This window comes from Gymnogyps californianus, chromosome 1 (assembly GCF_018139145.2).
Source record: "Gymnogyps californianus isolate 813 chromosome 1, ASM1813914v2, whole genome shotgun sequence".
In the NCBI taxonomy this organism is placed as follows: Eukaryota; Metazoa; Chordata; class Aves; order Accipitriformes; family Cathartidae; genus Gymnogyps; species Gymnogyps californianus.
In genome coordinates, this window is record NC_059471.1 from 98579361 (window position 1) to 98599353 (window position 19993).

Sequence of the window (19993 nt, forward strand, 5' to 3'; positions counted from 1 at the left end):
CTTGTGAAATTGAATTAAATAAGGAAGTTTAGCCTAAAGGCAGTGGGTCGGGGGAGTCACACCCTATTTTGGTACTATGTCTCATGCTACCTGAAGCAATGTGTACCTGCCTCTCTTCTCTAGGTGTGAGACAGGGTGTTTTCAATAGCACATAAGCATCAAGTGTGCCTTGGGGGATACCCTGAAGTAGTCAATAAGTTTAAAGTACTTTCAAAATAGAAATTAAATAAATTGTTATGGTATCAGGCTTTTTTATGGCTTCTGACCTGCAGCACTGCAAGTCAATAGCAGCAAAACAGTATACTGAAATGTGGAAAACTGGCTGTAGTACTAAACAGGGTTAAGAAAGTTGTATGTTGTACTGGGGTGAAGGCTGTGCCACAGAAGTCAGCCATCTGCTGCTGCAGTTTCATATCAGAGGGTTAAACACCTTCTATCATTTCTAGCCTGAAGAGAAGGCTTCTTTTGTAAGCATCTTGGAAATTACTACATGGCACACTGGTACAAGCACATTTTTTTTTTTTTAGCTGAATGCAGACATTACTCTTGCTACACAAAGCACAGTTTTGCCCATTAAAATAAATCCTCCATATGAAAGATGTTATAAATACAGTGTGCAGTGTTATATTTTGCGCTGGCTTCCATGAAATGAAAGAGCTTTTGGAAAGGTTCTCCTTGCCCTGGGGAGGGGAAGGAGAAAGGCAGCAAGCCACGTGCTGAGACACCCTTCTAATGTTTAACATCCTGGGTGGTTTAATCCCTTTCGGACATTCAAATCCTGCCATCTATTGAATTGCCCGTCAGTCCCAAAATTTCAAGCGATGCTCCAGGCAACCAAAAGAAAGAGCCTCTTAGCCTTTCTCTGCAAATCAGAGAACTGAAAAAGGAGAAACAGCCAACAACATCCTGTGGAGGTACTGATCAGATGAATTTAACTTTCTTTTCCCTCTAGGCTGGAACAGTTTCATGCCCACCGTGTGCACCCTCTCTACCTACTGGGCTGGGACTTAACAGTGGTGACACCTTGCAGAGTCATCTTTCAGGTGATGGCAGGAAAGACAACCACCACAGCGAGGCAAAAACACAAAGGGAAGCAGGGGATCGCTAGGGTTGTACAGTAAGCATCTAGGAAAGTTAGTTAGATAATTTGATTTCTCTAGTTTGTGAGTTATATAGCTGAAAGCCCTCATCCTCATTTTAAAAAAAACCACAAGACGACACAACCCTCAGAGCTCTGGCTTTTTAATAATTATTTCAATGATTGTACAGAGTTCATAAAGCAAATGTTTAAAAATGGGCTAATTTTTATTTCATCACAACTCCCCAAATGGACCACTTTACATAAGGGTAGGTATTTGCATATAACTGGTTATGGAAAATAAAGCAGAACTGAACACTAGAAATGAGCGTTTAAAGTCTGTGCTGACATTACATTTTTAGTGGCTTTTACAAAGTTCTTCAATAATGCTAGAAAACAAGAGTAGGGAAATACTTCTGAAAAATGAAGAGATCTACAGCGAGGTGAAGTCTCTCAGGTACTGGCAGGCTTTGGTGAGACGATTAACTCGTTGACTGAGATAGTTCCTATGTTTAGCAGCTTCGCTGTCCTCCTGAAGGAGAAAGCTTAACTTGTCTTTTTCTTGCAAAAGATGCAACATGGTGGTCTGTAAGTTATCCCCGAAGTCATGAAGGGCAGAAGACAAAATGATCAGAGGTATCTGATTGGCGAGGCGTTTACTTGCTCCCTGCAAGAAGGGGAAAAAAAAGACTTGTTTCCCAAAAAGAACTAAAAAAGCAAGGGACCATAGGTAATCTGGTAAGAAGTGACAGCACGTTTTTAAAATGTTGTGTTGAGTTACTGTTCAAGAAGTGAGTGCTTCTAGGAACTAAAATGTTTGCCATTAGTCTTTTTTGTGCCTAAAGATCTAAAAATTGAGAGTTACAGGAATGACAGCTGTTGCTTTTTTCCCTCAGCAAACTAAACTCAAGTCATGCTGTTCCCTGCTTAGCTCTGCCAGCTATCATTGGTAAGAGTTATACGAGGACATACCTGACGAATAGTACTTGTGAACAATTTCTGGCATCAAACCTATCTTCTCTGAACACTACCAATCCATTGTGGTACGGGAAATCAAACAGTGATTTTTCCCAAAGGTGGTAAATTCCTGTATTTAGATGGTATTTCTGACGTGGTTGTCCTTTTAAGTGTAAGACAGCTTTGGAGTAAGCTTTAGCCTTAAGGGAAAATGTCTTCGGCAATAGTGAGACTAGACTGTGCCTACATTACATCTATTGATATCTCAATGAGATGATTTTCTGCTTAACCTCACAAACTGTCTGGTCTAGTTATTTATGCAAATTGAAACAGATTGACCTAGAAGAGCTTGTGGGGCCCTTTCCCCAGAGACATCCACAGGGCCTTGGGGCTTATCTATTGCTCTTGGGCGACGGGAGGTTCAAAACCTCTCCAACGCTGGGAGGGAGCTGTCTCCAGCCCTCCTGGTGCCCGGTGAGCACTTACACCTGAGTGACTGGCTGCAGTTGAGAGAGGTGCCGTTTTCCTTTCTTTTTGTGGCACCTGACTTGAAAATGGCAGTGGGAAGACCAGGTAGAGGCACATTTGATTTGTAGGTCCTATAAGGCTTAGGCAGCCCATTTCCAGAGAAGTCTAAGGTGTTTCTTGCTTTACATACCTCTGGAGCTCAGAGGCTGCAAATCTTTCATGTACAAGGATGGTGTTGAGCTCAAGCTAAGAAATACCTAAGACTAGATGTTTAATTTTTCTTTCTAGTTTGCAGAGATCTAGTCAATAGCAAGCAATTCGCTGTCAGCTAAAGCACTTACTAAACCTACGTATTCTCTAGGCACTACTGACTGTGGCAGGAGGGAGCCTAGGTGCTTTAAATATGGGTGTTTTTCTGGAGCCAAACTACCCAGAATCTTGACAGTCCTGCCATAGGTGACACAGATTCATGCATGCCATTTTGAAAGGCCATGGACACTAAAGAGCTTCCATCTCATTCAAAGTGTATTTGGCCTTGCATAAGTCCCATGGAGATATGATGCCCTGGCATTTGTTATTGTTGAAAATGGCACTTAGGGCATTTAAAAAAATGTGGAACTAGCATCTAAGACATTTGTGCTATAGCAGAGAGTATAGCGAGGCGGCAGGGAAGAGCTTATGCAGTTCTGTCTTTGTCTCTTGTTCTCTGAAAGCCGATGGTTTTTTCTCCATCAGCCTGAGCAGCCTGAACACTTAATTGCAGGAATTTGTCAAAACCTTGCTATTGAAATTCAAGGTGAGCTGCTACCTACCTTACTGCATTATTAATACTGAACTTGTTGCTTTCTGAGGGAGTTTTATGAAACAAAGATCAAAAGCCAATCCTGATACTGCGTGTTCTCTTTGCTGTCTTTCTTTAACGTGATCCTTTGTTAAAACATCCCATTTGTCTTCAGAGACTTAACTTCTATGGAGCTATCTGCAATACAGCATATGGACTCTGATCTCTACAGATAGCCGAATCCATTTTAACTTAACGTTTTATTATCACTCCTCCTGCTGCATTAGTTTAGGATCTAACTGCAAGCCACTGACACCACTTTCTGCTAGCAGCAGGAATATGCAGAGGGGCTTGAGGCTGACCTGAGCTGACCTGAGCTCTCAGATGCTGTGCCAAACGCCGAAGTGTTGTACATAATGTTGTTAAGCTTGTGGAAAATAGTGTTATTTGAAAACCGTGAGATGAACTCACAGCGGGGAAAGCAATCCTAGGACTGTTGCTTCCTTTGCTGGAGAGGGGGGGCTTGCCATCAACTGAATATCAATAACTTCTAATTACAGGGCCAAAGGCTCTTCCCCATCCTATCCTCCATGCTGGCAAGTGACTGTCCTTTCCTCCCCCCTGATGCTTGTCCCCATAGGAAAGCCAGCAAGAGAGCATTGTACTGGCATGGGGCTGTGTAGGCAGCAGGGAGTCACCCCCTTCTCTGTGAAAGGCTGAAGGAGGGTGAGAAGAGGACTCACTTGCTGATGGCGTATTCCCCAAGCGAGGGGCAACTGCAGCAGGGAGCCGTGCCAGGCTGGGGGGTAGCTAACAAGTGGTTTAGGAGCCAGCTGTCGTTTTAACAACCTGCAGGCTTTTCTAATCACCATATCCCGCAGTGTACAACTACTTCTCCCCAGCGACTGTGCTGACACAGCCCATCAGACCAGCTTTGTCCTGGCATTTTCATCACTGGTCAGAAGCTCTGATTAATTCGTACAGAAGCTGTGCGTGTACCTGGACGAGACACTTATACCCTCTGGCTACTATTCCCTGCATAGTAGTAGTATTGCATGAAAGACTCGTATGAGATCTGGACAAGGGGTATATGCTATAGCATTCAGGGTGCAGAAGAATGGCTGTATCGTAGTCTGTAAACTCACATTGAAATAGGCCTTCGTATGAGAAACCATTTCCAGGACAAAGGAGGGCTCTTGATTCGAAACAGATCCAAACTGCAACTCTTTCCCACTGCCAGCTTTGGTAGTGTTTTCCGCCTTAATAGAGTTCAAATCGTTAATGTAAAGGTCATCCTGGCAGTATACAATTCTCTCCATTTTAAACTGGGTCCGGATATGTCTTTCAGCCTCTGCTGCTTGTTGCTCTCTAATGTCTTCAATTCTGGTCTAGGAAAGAAAACAACAACAAGTTCTCAGACATTTGCTTCCCTTTGCAAAGGTGCCGGTGCTTAGCAGTGTCCCCCGGGAACAGCAAGGTGGGCACAGCATTCAACAGTCCTTGCTGCAGCACCATCTAATCCCATACCGGCTCTTGGGAACATGGAGTAATGCTTTAGATTCTGGTTCCTCTGTTGTGAAAGAGCAGGAAAACGTGGCCGTTTTGTCCACTCCTTAAACACGAGTGGGATCAATCAAAACCTGGTACTTGGAGCCTGAAGGAAAATACAAGGTTGATGGGAACAAGCAGCACTGGCCAGCCGTGAGTTCAGCCTGCAGCCTGTCCTCGTTTTTTGCATGCATTTTGTTTGTGTCTCCCTCTTGCAGTAGGCAGTGACAGCAGGCACTGATGTGACCTCCATTGCTCCTCCTGCCCTTCTCAAAACCTGCAGGCTCCTATCTGTTGTCAGCAAACCAACCCTGTCTAACCCCTCACTGTCTGGTGCTTTTATTGCAGTAATCTGATGCTTTCTGGCCTTTTTGATAGTTCCACCTAAAAGTCTGTGGGGGCAGCAAAGTTCCCTCAGTCATCCTCAAAGTCCCTTAAAATGCTTTCCTAGCATCCCTAAGAAAGCATCCCATCTTTTTTCTCATCTTCAGTGTCTACCAGAACTTCCTCCCTCTTCGTTCCTCTCACTGTGTTATGCCTAAAGACCCTCCCTAAACACCTCTGTATTTGGTTGAAATAGATTATTTGCTTGCAGTCTGGTTGGCCTGGGAGCTCAGTAAGGTTTGGCCATGCAAGTCAAATAGCAAACCATTTCACTCACATTTGCCTTTGAGTTTCCTTTTTAAGCAATACCCTGTGAGGGGACTCTGCTTCCTGGCTGTCCAGCATTGCTTCTCACCTCTTCCTCAAAGCTCTTTCTGAGAAAAGGCCTTCAATGAGATCCACATCTTTTAACTCCACCCCAAAACATGCAATCTCCCAAACTGTGAACCGTCATCTGCTAACTCTCTCATAGCTGAATGATTTTTGGCTTTGCTGCTGCTGCTGCTCCCTTTGATAAAATATGAGATTCCTGCACTGGCTAACACCCTGGCTTGCCTTTCAGAGAGGGAAAAGCACTGTTTAGTGCTCTGAGGCTACCCACACACTTACAAATCATTGCAGGACTTAAATTTGAAATTAATTATAAACTCTTCAAGGCAGCCATACCAGGTTTTCGTTGCATTGTGTTGTATGCCTCAAGAATGTGATCAGAATGAATGAGGAATGCGTGTTTTAGATGTTGTCAAAGTTGTAGCAAAAGGCAAAATGCAGTTTCATTAGTGCCATTATAAACATGCTATCATTTTCAAGCTCTTCCTTATTTTGTAAAAACTGTAGGCCTGCGAGAAATTCCATGCTTGCATAAGGGTAATGCAATGGGATAGGTACTGTAAGCATGGCTGTATTTACAAATGCCATTCTGTCTTGCTCTTGTCTTATCTCAGGTTATAGGTAGCGTCTCACCTTAGCAGCTCTGTTTAGATTGTGAAAATTAGCAAAATGCCTTTTAGTGAGTTCCATAAATTTGTCTTCAACTAGTCCTAAGGGAAGAACAGACAGACAAAATAAACTCAGGTAAGCAAGTGAGGTTTTTAAGCTATTAATATGAGACTTGGGAAAACTACTCATTTTCTGTATTCATCCAGAAATAGCTGAGCAGCTGTACTGATGCACTATGCCTTTATGACCAATACAAACAAGTAGGAATTTAGATTTCTAGGTCCAAGAGTGTGAGCCATTAAAGACCTCCTGTAACCACTTAACACCTGAGAGATTGAATATCACTGAGATTTCTTTGATAAAGCAATTTCTGTGCTTACAGCTGTGTCTGACCAGATGTGCCATCACTTGGCCATGTAAGCACATCTGCATCTCACCCCCTGAGTGGCCTCCCCAGGAAGAGGGGCTAGTGCATATAGTACAGAGCACTGAGTCTGGCACAGACGCCGTAGCTGCCTTCTAAGGCAAACGTAGGACAGATAGTATCATGACATACTTTTTCCTTGGGTGCTTTTCACTGGATCCACTATGTACCCTTTCCCCCAGCCCCAGCAGCCACTGTATATACATACAATGTCATGCAAACAATTGGCAAAGAAGCTGGGTTCCCAGTTCAGGTTTGTGAATGCCACTCCCCGGGCTTGGGCATACCAAGCCGCTTGGCTGGCACCAGGTACTTCTACTATGCTATTTCTTTACTGTGTTATTTGTTGTCGTTACTTTCTAACTCCCTTCCACCAGCCACTGGGAAAAGTATTAACAAATGCTGGAGACCACGTGTAGAGATTGGAGGCTCTAGAGAAGAAGCAAGCCCCTGGGTTGAATCAGATTCACTTCCCCACTCCGAAGTATCCTGGCTGGAGCTCTTGCTCCAGCAGTGAGAACATCAGCTTATCCTGGAAAAAAAATTATCATCGGGCACACCAGGGTCTCCCACGCGACAGCCTTGTGTGGCCTGCGAGACGTACCGATCACATTGTTCAGTATCTCAATGGCTGGCTCCTCCAGTTCTATGATTTGCTCTTTTATAATGTCCTCAAATGTCCTGTAATTGGTAAAGCCTGGGAACTCCCGTCCACGATACTGGTCTTCATATTTCCACGCTTTACTGGGTACATTTTTTTTAACTGTAATATTAAAATAACATTGCTTTACTACTAAATCACTCAATTTATAAATTTCAGATTTAAGAAGGAAGTCTGTTTCTCCTTGTTGAAATGCTCTTGAGAAGAACTACTGAGACGATCTTTAAAGCAATACTGTTACTACAGAACTGAGCTAACGCACATTATTGCTCAGTGAATGAGCCATCTCACACACTGGATCAAGCATCTAACTGACAGAGAGCAATCCAGAAATTATGATGGGGCTCAAAAATACTGGCCATTACCAGTCACTTCTGAGTTTTAAAAAACCCAGAACAAAACAAAAACTCAAACTCACTAAACAGTCTTATTCCAGGGAATCTACTGTTGACTAGCTATTTTTATTTAAGATATCACAGTCAATATTTCTTTGTTGACATTATACGAATTTGCCATCTTAAATGAGGTATATCCCTTTGAATTGGTTTACATATTCAAGCAAAGATGTGTTTCTAAGTGTTTTGAAAGGTTTTGATATTGCCCTGTTTTGGGCTCAAATTTGTGAATCATGGATCAAGTGCACATGTGGAAGTAGAAGTCAAGTCATGAATCCATTCAGTTCTAACATTCAGATATATGAGTCCATGGTTGGATAATAACAAACAAAAAGAAAAAGAAAAGACAGAAGTAGATGTGGAGTATCTGGTTCAGAGTCTGAAAACGTACCTGTATAGTTAAGGTAGTACAAAGCTGTAACATGGCCACAAGAACATCTATCAGCTTTGCAACAGAAAGCTCAAGGCTTCAAGTATCCAAAGTATCTGCTATTTTTAATACTTTCATGCATCATAAGAAAGCTGAACCTAAACAGAATCATCTGACATGCAATGATGTACCTTCAGAAATCCTAGCGGTGACTGATAACAATGCTTTTCATTGAGGAAGGGCTCGCTACAGCTACCTCTAGGTTCCAACCTATGTAAGTGAACTTACTCTGCTGCACATGTAAATACTTCACCTGAGCATACATATGCATGATTTTGGGGTAGCATATTGGCAGCAAGAGCTGTGCTGTTGTAAGAGCTGCTGTGCTCTTACACAGGTGTGCTGCTACCCCTTCCGGTTGTGAAGTCGGACATACTAGTTTAAATCAACAGGGATAACCTGAAAGTGCCCAGAGGATTCCCCACTGTGGTTCAGCTGCCATGGGATGCCTTGCATATCTTCTGCAACTCAGTTGCTCTTTGTCCTCTGAAGAAGCTGCATCCTTCTGCTAGTGCTTTCTGCCATTTTCACATCTATTTCTTCATGCCTTCATTGTCTCACTCCTCTTTTATTCCTCTCCATAAAATCATGTTGATTGGCTTGGTACTTCATGGATGGGGCATAAGAGACATTGACATACACCAATGTCTGTCTGTCTGTCTCTCTTCACATGTATGCACATATATACATATATTTGTCTCTGGCTGACAGCACCTTGGCAGCCTATTTGTACCTATCATTTTAGAGTCACCGGTGACATTGACATAGATGTGCATCAAAGACTAAAAGAACTTGTTTCAAGAGCTACTGCTTGACTGGCAGCTGATGCTATTTCATCTCTAAGAGCAAATGATGGGGTCTCTGAAAGATGTGAAAAAGATGCTGCAAAAGATGTTGAGTGTACAGCAGAGTTCAGTCTGCGTGTATCACCTGACGCCTCAGTTTAGAACCGAGTTCAGTTAAGCAATTAGCAAGGTGGGTGATGCACAGAAAGGGGTACTCTTTATAAGGCTGTGGTTATTTCAGACCCAGAATTGCTTTCTCCACACCTTAAACCAGAGCTGAAGTAGAATAGAAAAGACCAAAATTCCAAACCATTATTATTAATAATAATAATAATTACTATTATTATTAAGTGTTGGTGTTAGTGTTGGTTTTGTTGCTGTTATTTAGAAGAATGGTTCAGAGAATCACCAATCAATTCTGTGCCAGGGTCCACAGTCTTGATTTTATTCCTTTGCTGGGAGAAGAGAGACATCCACTGATCTCTCTGTAATGACAGCATTTAAAGCAAGCTGGGTCTTTGTCCGCAAGGACCAAAGCATAACTTGCCTAACACTACAATAGATGAATGCTCCTAGCTTCTGGTTTTTCACTTTCTTGAAAACAACCCATTGATGATGCTGTGTCTTGATTTAAAAGCAAGGGAATGGAATCTCAGGTCAGCTGCAAGTGATGGTTTTCTATGCTTACCCTTTGTAGCACACTCTAGGAGAGTCACTTCCCATGTTCGAAACTCTCTGCGGATTTTTGTAAACAGTCTGATTTCATTTCCAAACAACTGTTCCTCTCCACGCATTGTCTGAGAGATGTCTTGATTAAAGAGTTTGATCAACTGTAATGAATTAAAGAACAAGCAAGCAATGTAGTAAACTTCCATTTCTTCAGACTAACTTGCATATATTAAGTAAATCTGCAGTCATTTGATGTTAAAGCAGGGACATGGTTTATGAGAACATCCCTTCCTTACATCTTTTATGCTCTTAGCTCCTGTTTTGTTTTTTTTTTTTTTAAAACCAGCACAGCTAGAGGAGAACAAACTTGATACTCTTTTTTTGTTTGTTTTGTTTTGGGTTGTTTTTTGTTTTCCTGTGGACTCAGAACCATTTACTAAATTCTAGTTGACCAGACTTGTATGAAGTCTTTGAAGGCTGATGAGCCTTCATAAGCACCTCTGCTGGCCTGCCGAAAGCTTACTGTGAGGGATTAGCTCCCCAAGACAAGACACTTAGATGGACTTGCAAACCATATTTTGATATCAGGAATGCATTTGGTCTTATGAGTGCTGTAAACAATGGAAACCCTTCAAAATGCCAGGCAGGCAGGAGTGTAAGTTTTCCCTCTCTGAGGTGCTTGATTTTGACCAGTCAACTGAGTTGTTGTTCAGTTCTCTTGCCACATAACCACAGGAAAAAAATTGCTAGAAGGGGCCACGAGCTCCTGTGGTCCATTATTTTTGCAGATACGATGTATTCCTGCCAGAGGTTTGTCTATTTTACTCTCAAAACACTTCAGTGACAGATACCACAAGCTTCCTGGTGGTCCATGCCGATGATTTGCTAACTTCAGGTGGTTTCTTTTTCTCCCATATTTACCTCCTTGCTCTGGTCTGTGACCAAACCAATATTGATACTTACATCTGTGAGGAAAAACAGCTTCTCAGTCTCTGTTCTGGGTGTGCCTCTTCTATACTTTTGTAGATCCTGTAATGTTTTTTGGAGCACCTCACGTATTTGGTTCTCTAGTGTTGGCAAAGTTTTCTGGGGGGTAGACAGTAAAGAAGGACATTTAGGTAGGTTGAACATGTCTGGTTTTGGATGGAAAACAAAATCCCTCTAAGAGTGACCTACACCTGTACATGATCTTTGCTGCTCTTAGGAGTCCAAGAGCTCACTGTCCTTGCATCCTACGTGTGATAGTGGGATAGAATGGAATTACAGATATGGCCTTCATTGAGAGAAGACAGAGGGCTAGGATCTCCCTGAGAAATCAGGCTGGACCTCACTGTCAGGCAGGCAGAGTAGCTGCAGTCTAGGGCAACATTTCACCTACAGTGAGCTAAAAACTATGATGTCCTCACAGGTTGCACCAGGGAGGTGGTGACGCAGGGAATGTAGTGACCCCTCCATTCCTCATAAATACCTGATTGAACATGGCTGTTTAGTTGCTTATTTTATGTAAGGTTACATAAATACATATTTTTTTCTCCTTCAGGACTGAATTTAAAGGTTCCCTGTATTTTAGCATTTTCCCTTAATGGAATAAGACACATTACCTACAGATATATGTATATAAAATAAAAAACCCAATATACTTATATTAGTATAGTAATATAATAAAACAATTAGATCTTACTTGAGATTTTGAAGACATTTTCAGTTAAATAGAAATTATTGTGTTTTAGTAAGCTCATAGCAGTAACTTGTCACCCAGCCGATCAGCACTCTTCACAAACAAAAAGAAGTATCATGGCTGCCATTGAAAAGGCAGGAGTTATGAGTTACAAGTAGATGAAATGATTTGCCTGTTGTCAGTCTTCAGCTTAAAGGCAAATCTGAGGACAGAGCATGGGTTTCTTTACCCCTAACTCTCAGTTCAATTTGTTCTCAGATTGCCGGATTGAAGGATAATTAAATACTATCTATGCATGTAAAGATGCAATCCAATTGCAATCAATTGCAATCCAAGGTTGAAGGGCTGAACTTATTTTTAGATAGTAACTGATACAAACAGCTTAGTATGGCACCTCTGTTACTTACAATAATATGTCTCACAAGTTCATTTGTGAGCTTCTCTGCCAGATGAGGGATAGTAGCCCTTCCTTCTTCCAGAAGAATGCTGCAAAAAAGAGGAAAAGGCGGTTTTGGATAGACTGCGTGTGCAGGGCAAGGAGGCAGCACTGGTGCTCTGCTCTGTTTTCACTAGTTCTACTACACAAACTGAGTAAAGAAAGGGCCCTCTGGGGAGTGCGAGTACAGATGCGGCAGCAGCCCAGGACTCTCTGGGCACCATGGCTTTTATGCAAGAGTTGTTTGACAGCTACTGCTGCTGGCTAAACAAAGGGAAACAGAGAAGAATCTGAAAATAGCAAATTCTAGCAGCAGATTAATATGCTGCTGTATTATTTCTGCATGTGTGAAGCACACTGATTCAAAACCCTTTTCTCCTACCATTCTCTATATTATGATTGATTTGCTGCTGAGTCATCTTTTGGGGAAATCTGTGCCCTCAGCACAGGCAGTATCCTTTCTCGTGCTGAGTTTCACCGTGTTTTCCAGTGAATAGAAATACTTCAACACTTGACTCGAAGTGCTCAGATGCTTAACTTAAATTCTTTGGGACTATTCTGAACTTCTGAAGTTCATTGCACTTCTCCCAGGGTTAAGGGGAGATATTTATTGAACTTGCATCCAAAATACATTTTAAAAGTTTGTTTGACATGTAAAATTCTTCTGGCTTACTGGAATGCAACACTACGTGGGCAATGAGAAATAGCGAGTATAATTAATATCTGTTTGTAACCCTAATTTAAATCTCAGCAAGTCAACAGGAAGCTTTGAAGTGACTTTAATATGTTTTCGCTTAGGTCCTTTCTGCATGAAGTACCTGAAATGTTTGTGAGTCTCGAAGAATTTTCTCTCCTGCTGGATTGCAGCAGCCAAGGCCAGTTTGTTGTGGATGTCCTGCTGCCCACGACACTTCACGATCATGTAACCTTTTTTGAGGGGGATGACCAGGTTTCGTATTATGTTAATGATAGACTCTTCGGTTCCTCTGTCCACCAGATCGGGTTTCGTGAGGATCCCTGTGAAGTTACCCAAAGAGAAAGTTAGACGAGCGCAGAAGTTAAAGGTGGGAGAGGTGCGGTAGGATACCCCACCACCAGAGCGGGAACGCTCTGTAGCACGTTTTATAAAGCAATTTCTCTTTGTTTAGTTTTCTCTCTCCTAGAAAGCTCTCAGCTCCTGGGCTTTGCACTGTAAAATTTGCTCTACAGTTGGCCTCCCACCATGCCTTTTGCCTTGCAAACCTCTTTTAACAGGCAGCAGCAAAGCTTTCCCACCATTAACTCTGAGATTTTCAATTTCCAATTATTCATAACACGAATGCCAGCAAGACTCAAAATTGAGGGATTCTTAGAGCTACTGGATCATCTCAAGCTTTGTTAATAGTTTATTTAGGCTGTTTGCTTTTTTTTCCTTCTTCTAGTAGCTAATTTCACAGATCTGGCATGGAATACAGAACATCAGACCATGGAAAAAAAGATTTGCACTTCTCTTCAACTTGTAGCTTAAAAATTGCCTCACCTAGTGTCCTTTCTCCACTGGGGTCCACCTCCTGAGCCATTTTCAGTGCTTCTGTTGTTGCAATATCCACATTACATGGCACCACTACCAAATTGACTGTCTCTTTGCAGCCAATAATTCGTTTAAGTAGCATTTTGATCTGCAATGCAATACAGCAGTAATGAAGTTCAGTGAAATCAGAGGCTTGCATGTAGGATGTGACCATTTCTAGCAATACAAGCCACTGTCTGATGACATTAAATGTCACATATACTGAGTATAGTATTACATGCTAAAGGATGGCATGGAAATGGGTCAGCAGAATAATGCAGCCTCTTTTCCTGTGTCAAGATTAATCCAAACATCTAGCATGAATGAGACCAGACTGTTGTTATGCCTGTCCTGAAAGCTATGTAAAGTTTAACCTCTCATGCATATAATCTTTCATTATGGAAATATTAAAGATATTTCATAAATAATCACATGTAAGAAAAACAAGTTCTGATGTCTAGGTACACACTTATGGAAAGAAAGCAAGCTACATTATGCTGATAAATCTCAAATTTGTATCTCTGAAAGGAGAGCAAATGTCTTTGGCTTACATTTCAGTGGAGTATTTGCGAAAAACCCCCCACAAGTCGCACATGACATCTAGTTGGTGTTGTTTCTGTTTCAATGCCAAACTAAAGGAGTTTCTCGTAGTTTGTGTTGTATTGCAAAAGGTTCACACAGCTCTACTGTGCTTATACCAAAGTAAGTTAACTCTTTTTTTTCTGAGTTTTGGTAAAGGTGCCTCTCTTCTACTTCCCATCCATCCCAATTTCTGACATGCTCCAATGCTATAGCCTCCATCTCTGAAGCATGCAGGCAGCTGGGGATGATGGAAATGTGTAGATCATGTCACACCTGCTGCTTTCTTCTGAATACAATAGAAAGATTACTATCTAATTGTGAAATGAAATTACTCTTCTCCCAGAGAGTAAAGCCCAGACAATCCAATCTTATCTCATTTTTGTTGATATGTCTGGTTTAGTTTGGGCTACTCTTATTCCAAGTTCCTATTTAAAGGTATTTTAGGAGAAACAATACACCCAGCTCCTGCACATCACCCTCACAGCTGGCCTTGTCCAACTAGAGTTTTATTTGCATTTCCCAGAATTTCTTCTAAAAGCAGCCAGAGGAAGAGTAGAGATCCCCTCCACTTTAACGCATATTCTGTTTACTTCAAGAAGGGTCTGCTGGGATCCCTGAAGGGATGAGAAAAAAACCAGGATGGGTGTGATTCTGATGTGCTCTGTAAGTAAGTGATGACAGAGCAACGAACCTGTAAGAGGGCCAATTTGCCGCCTTGCTCCAGAAGAGCTTACAAGAACTCAGATCTATTCACCTTCGCCAAATACATCCACAGAGCTGGTAAGAGACAACTCATTTTGGGATATATCTATCTTCCAGACTGCCATCTAGCCAAGGGACACAAGGGCAGCACTGTGTTCATGGTCCATATGGCCGGGTTATTCTGTGCTGCCATGGGTAGGCTGTGTCAAGGCACCTGAGGTGGCTCCTTCACGGCTAGCGTGGGCAGCTCCCTCCTGCACGACAGGGCAGACAGGAGATCCTGGACCTCACTGTTCCTATCGGCAATTCCTTGCCTGAAAAACAGGCCTGTTTGTTAGCGTAGCTCTATTGCTGGCTCAGAAGCCCAGCATAATAACTCCAGCGTCCTACAGCAAAGGCTCGCTCGCATATGAGGTAGGTTACAGAAGTGACCCTGTGCACAGGTTGGCATAGGAGACAGTTTTACCTGTTCCCCAATGTCTTTTGGCTGATCCCCCACGGCCACTCTGGCAATTCCAGGAAGATCAATTAGTGTCAGATCTGGGACATCTGGGGACCGAATTTCTAGGGAAATTAGTTCTCCACTAATGGCACCTCGAGTGCCAGCCACAACATCCTGGGCTGCAAGGAGAAAAGAGCAAGGCAATGAATACAAGCTTCAAACAATGCATCAAAGCGAAGCTGAACACAATGACTTTGAAAAGTACCTGCTACCACCTAAGGTTCTTTTAGGCTTGGCTTTTTTCAGATCCAACCATGCACGTAAATCCATTTATGCAAAAATCTAAGGAAATTATTATGCAATACGTGGATATGTGGAGTCCTTTTGGAATGTGAACTGTAACATTTTACAGAGCATATACTTATGAACTCTTATATATGCAGACAAAATACATGTAAATAAACCACAATGAAAGTGATTGGATAAAACACTGGTCAATTGTAGAAATGTTTCCTCCACATCAAGACACTTTGTAGGCATTAATTAATCCTTGGCTGCCTTGAAAGATAAATAGGTGTTTTTCTATTCTTCACATTTTGATAGAGTTTGAGAGATCAAGTAATTTGTCCTAGATCTTATAAGGCAATAATGCTTGAACTGTGAACAGCACAGAGAAGCAAGGAAACCCTGTAGTCATTCTCATGAGAGATTTTCAGCTCTGTAATTAGCTTAATAAATTCATACCACTTGCCTTGCCAGTTTTGGAAGGATTATTGAAAATATCCAAATAATATATTGAAAAGCTAATGAAAAAACATTAGGACAAATAACAATATTGCAGAGCTGTGCTAGTCAAGGAAATAAGGACAATCCAACTTTCACCTTTAGGGCAAGTGCTTACTGCCCTTTGGGTAAGAAAAATGTTTCCTTACACAGCACGAAATACCGTAAAAGTAAAGCTGTGACATGGGAAGCACAATGATTGAGGCTATGGTCACGCTAGCTGGCAGAAGCTCTATATGTCCTCCACTCTGCCTTCTTGCAATTTTCTGAGCTTTTGAACTGATGACAGGAGCCATTTAGGGCTTTGCATGTTTACAATTTGACAGACAACCTCCCCAAACCAGGCAGACAGCATCCAGCTGAGGACACAGCCTGAGCTTTTTATTGGACATCATGGATCATCTTCACCACTGAAGTAGTACAACTCTCCTGAGAAAGTTATATTATGCTACCCCACCTTCTTCTGCTCTGAATTCAGCTCTTGGTGTTACTGGTGGCTACAATCACTTTGTTAGTCTGGGGACTGCTGCTCAGCCTAAGAAAAGGGGAGAAAGGATTCAGAGGAGATTGAGCAAGCCAAATCAGAGGGGAATACGTTACAACTCACCTTCTCTTATCGCTTTCTCCACCTCAAAGGCATTCTGGAGATCTATGCTGATGTTGCGGTAACAAATTCGCCCTTTCCATGCCTGAGTGGCAGGTATTCTTTTCAGTTTAAGTTCCAAGGGACATCGAGTAACAATACCTGCAGCAGTTCCAAAGACAGAGGTAACTCTCTCAGCAGTTGTTATGCATAATACACAGCCATGGACTGCGTGGCGTGCACAGAGTTGCCTAATACTTCGCACAGAGACACAGAAATGTTCCAAGAGACAGTGCCACAGGGCTCTTGTCTGACTTCCCGCTCAGAGTAGGACTGTCACCGACACTGGATGAGGTCAGCCATGGCTCTGTCCAGCCACATCTTGTCTTGCAAACCTCCAAGGATGGAGATTTGCACCCTCTGGGTGACCTGTTTCAGTGCTGCACCTACATCCTATGAAAACCTTTTCCTCAAGTCCAGCCTGAAAGGCTAGATGGTATTGTCAACTCATACAGAACTTGCAGAACTTATATCTGTGTGTATACACACACACACAGAGCTGGAAAGTGAATCTTCTTGAGCTGCAAAGTCTTCCAACAATCTTCTCTGACTTCAATAACATCCAAGGCACATGTTTACGAGTAAAGATCTTTGTACATTTTTTGCCAAAAAAAGGTATCTCTAAGAAAATCTTGTTAAAAAAAACCCAAACCAACCCCAAAAGCAAATTTCAAAACTAATCTTCCATGTGAAACTGATACTCTGCTGCACTACTCTTTGCTGGGAAATGCACGGAGTCAGCTGATGCTACCTTTCAGTCTGTCCACAGTTTGGGGCAAGCACGCTACACTATATTCTTCTTACTCCTGGTCTCTTGACCACTCAGAACATGTGCCTTGTTGGAGTCACCCTGTAGTGCCCCACCTGCACATCCATTTCTTCTACTGGAAATTAGAGCTGAGAAGGCCCCTGGAGTCTCACAATTTAGATATAGTCTTACTCATGCAGTTATCCAATCCTAGACCAAAAAAAGACCCCCCCCAAAAAAAAGAAAAAAAAATCCCTTCCACTTCATCAAAGTGAAATTCAGGTGAAAACCTGAGAAGGTTAATTCTTACCATTGCCCCTAGGAAGAGCAACACCAGACAGGGCTTCTAGGACGGAGCTTTTCCCGGAGCTCTGGTCTCCAATCACTGCGATAGCAGGCAAAGCCAGGTCTTTTTCTATTCCGAGAGCTCTTAGGCTGTCGATGAGATCAATGCAGGGTCGGATCTTTTCCTCATATTGGTGGTACAAGGTGTGTTCTGCTGTCTGCTGGAATTAAACTTACAATGAATTTTCCGTAATTTTAAAATAAGTTCTTTCCACAAAAAAACCCCTTTTAGGCATCTTTTCCAGTTCATCATTCTCTAGTAAACCTTGTGTACTGGCATCAGGCTGTACTTCATACCACTGTGCATCCTTGCATCTCCATGTTATAAACAGGTATTTGTAAATATGACAAAATCAGTTGACGTTGGCTCAATGAGCATCCTTAGTAAAAATACCAAACTTTGTAAGCTATCCTGAGAAGGTAAAGAGTAAAAGGAGACCTCATTACTAAGTGTGCTTTGTTAATTTTTTTTTTTTAACTGCCATTTTCTTCCACTCATCTACAGATGTACTGAACTACGTGTATGCAAATGAACACTAGTCCCAGTAATAAGAGAATTTAGTACAGAATAGCTTATTAAACCTTTGTTTTGAAGTTTGAAGATTTAGTTTGTGTACAGACACCAAAAGCGTTCTGCTGTAGCGTCCTTAACAGGTAGCTAAAATCTTTTAGATTATCATAGCTCTTCTTTCTTTACCTCATTTTAGGCTAGGGTAAGGGATGAATATGAGTGATTTGTTTTAAATGACTTATTATTGTCATTTTTTGGTGTTGATACATGTGCCAGATATTAACGCAGGCTCTTCATTTTCATGAAAACAAACCGAATGATTTCCAGCCCTTTACAAAACTGGTCCACCTGCTGTTAAATATGCCCAGCTAAAGTGTATAAAGATCAGCTTGGTCTCTTCTCCCTGTTCCTCTCTCCATGTTCCAGTCTGACTGCTGCATTTAGAAATGCAATTTTGAGAACACCAATGTTTTACAGACCCTAATGGGCCAGGCACATTCATACTTGATTTTTTGAAAAGCAAAATTGAAGTTTCCCACCATCACCTTTGTCTAAGAAAGCCACCTCTGAAAATATGTCTATCGATCAGATGTAATCAAACAGAGCAGATTTTTCTTTCAAGATGAGAAAGACAGCACACATTACTGGAGGCAGGTATTTTAAAACCTTATTGGTAACCCCTCCCCACTATCTTCATTACGATGTTTACTAGCTAGCAAATCCTAACCATTCTCAAGGAACTTCATTAACTATGACACAGACTTAAACCCAATCTGCTTTCAGTGTCAAATATTCAACATAGGTTATTATTAACCTTTCTTTGTGTTTCTGTTGAAGGTAGCAGAGCCTCAAGTAAAAAATATCTCAGATTTTAGGATTTCTGTTCAACATTTGCTAATTGTTACCAATGAAACAGATGCACATTGCATATTAAATTGGCTGCTAGGCTGCTGCCATCCTGTTTTTTACACCTGCGTTTTTTATGCCTGCAGATTAATTGCAGGTACCTATCTTCCTAGTTACACAAATGGCTGCTTGGCCCTGATCCCAAAAGTACTCCTCTGCTTAGACCTAACAAGTGCAGATTGCCCAAAGAGACAAGGGAATTCGTTTTGGGGCACAAAGTGAAACACAGGAGTAAGAGTAGGGAGGATCCATGCCCTCTTCTGGTATCTGCCTTACCTTGTCCTGTTCTCCGTAATACTGTTTCTTCAACTCCTTCTGCTCGTAGTTAGGGTTTCTCTCAATCATGTTCTCCGACATCAGAAGACCTTCATTTTCTGATTCTGGTGGGAGTGGTACTGCAAAAGCTTCTAAAGATGGTTGCAAGGGAAGCGATGCAAAACCATCTTTCTTCAGGGGAAGTTTCGTTCTTTCAGGAAGTTGTTTGAACGCTACACCCTTATTATCCATGGCCTGCTGATTTTTTGGCCTACCACGTTGGTTGTCCATAAGTGTTTCACTAAATAGTGATTACTGTCTGGTCCAACCACTCTTTCGTACAGCTTCTGAAATCAAACATGGGGCACTGAGTGATTCCAGCTTGCAACAGTGATCAGAGCAGAGAAAATCAAACACCACTTTTATTTACTGATTCAAATGCTCAGTATGTATCAAGTGCCACAGCTCTTTTCAAATCACTAAAATTGCTCTCCAGAGGATAGAGTTGAAACACTTCTCCCTACTTCTCTTATGCTTTCTTTGTGTTTTTAAAAAAAGAAGTTGCCACAAAGTAAACAAGAATATTTTTTTGGGGGGGGAGGGGGGGAAGTTACACCAGTTTTTTCAAAAAGCCAGTTTTCCTCAATGAAATATTTTGCTGAAAGGTGTTTTGAGAAGCTCAGTCAGTATGGCAGCTGCTGGGCACGGTTGGAGAGAGTGTGTGAATGCTTAACTTCAGTCACCTGGGGTCAGGAGTACAGGGCTGTGTGGCTGCACAAGGAGGTGGTCTACATGGGTGGGCCACCAGCAGTGAGAGTAGGACACACCAAGCCATAGTCTGCTATGCGGCCAACTCGCCTCTCTTGCGGTAGACACACTTGTCAGAGGCAAGTC

At 42.0% G+C, this 19993-nt stretch overlaps 1 protein-coding gene across 1 annotated transcript; it reads right to left on the minus strand.

Moving 5' to 3' along the window:
• Positions 1 to 1282: 1282 nt before the first annotated feature.
• Positions 1283 to 19351, minus strand: LOC127029602 (interferon-induced GTP-binding protein Mx-like). The gene is made up of 13 exons (XM_050915309.1): positions 19121 to 19351; positions 17393 to 17588; positions 16299 to 16436; positions 14933 to 15087; positions 13153 to 13291; positions 12452 to 12650; positions 11605 to 11683; positions 10483 to 10605; positions 9539 to 9680; positions 7184 to 7342; positions 6180 to 6256; positions 4430 to 4672; positions 1283 to 1745 (listed from the first exon to the last, which is right to left on the minus strand). The coding sequence occupies exons 1-13, from the start codon at positions 19349 to 19351 to the stop codon at positions 1512 to 1514; spliced, it is 2115 nt and encodes a 704-aa protein (XP_050771266.1). The 3' UTR covers positions 1283 to 1511.
• Positions 19352 to 19993: the final 642 nt, after the last annotated feature.

What these genes read in the sequence shown, in the direction of transcription:
- LOC127029602 (XM_050915309.1), bottom strand. Translation starts at nt 19,351, where the DNA reads ATGGATAATAAGGGTGTAGCGTTCAAACAACTTCCTGAAAGAACGAAA. An exon ending in CAGTGGAGAAAGGACACTAG is followed by an intron (nt 12,651 to 13,152) that starts GTGAGGCAATTT and finishes GTAACTTCACAG; the next exon opens with GGATCCTCACGAAACCCGAT. An exon ending in ATACGAAGGCCTATTTCAAT is followed by an intron (nt 1,746 to 4,429) that starts GTGAGTTTACAG and finishes CCCTTCTTGCAG; the next exon opens with GGAGCAAGTAAACGCCTCGC.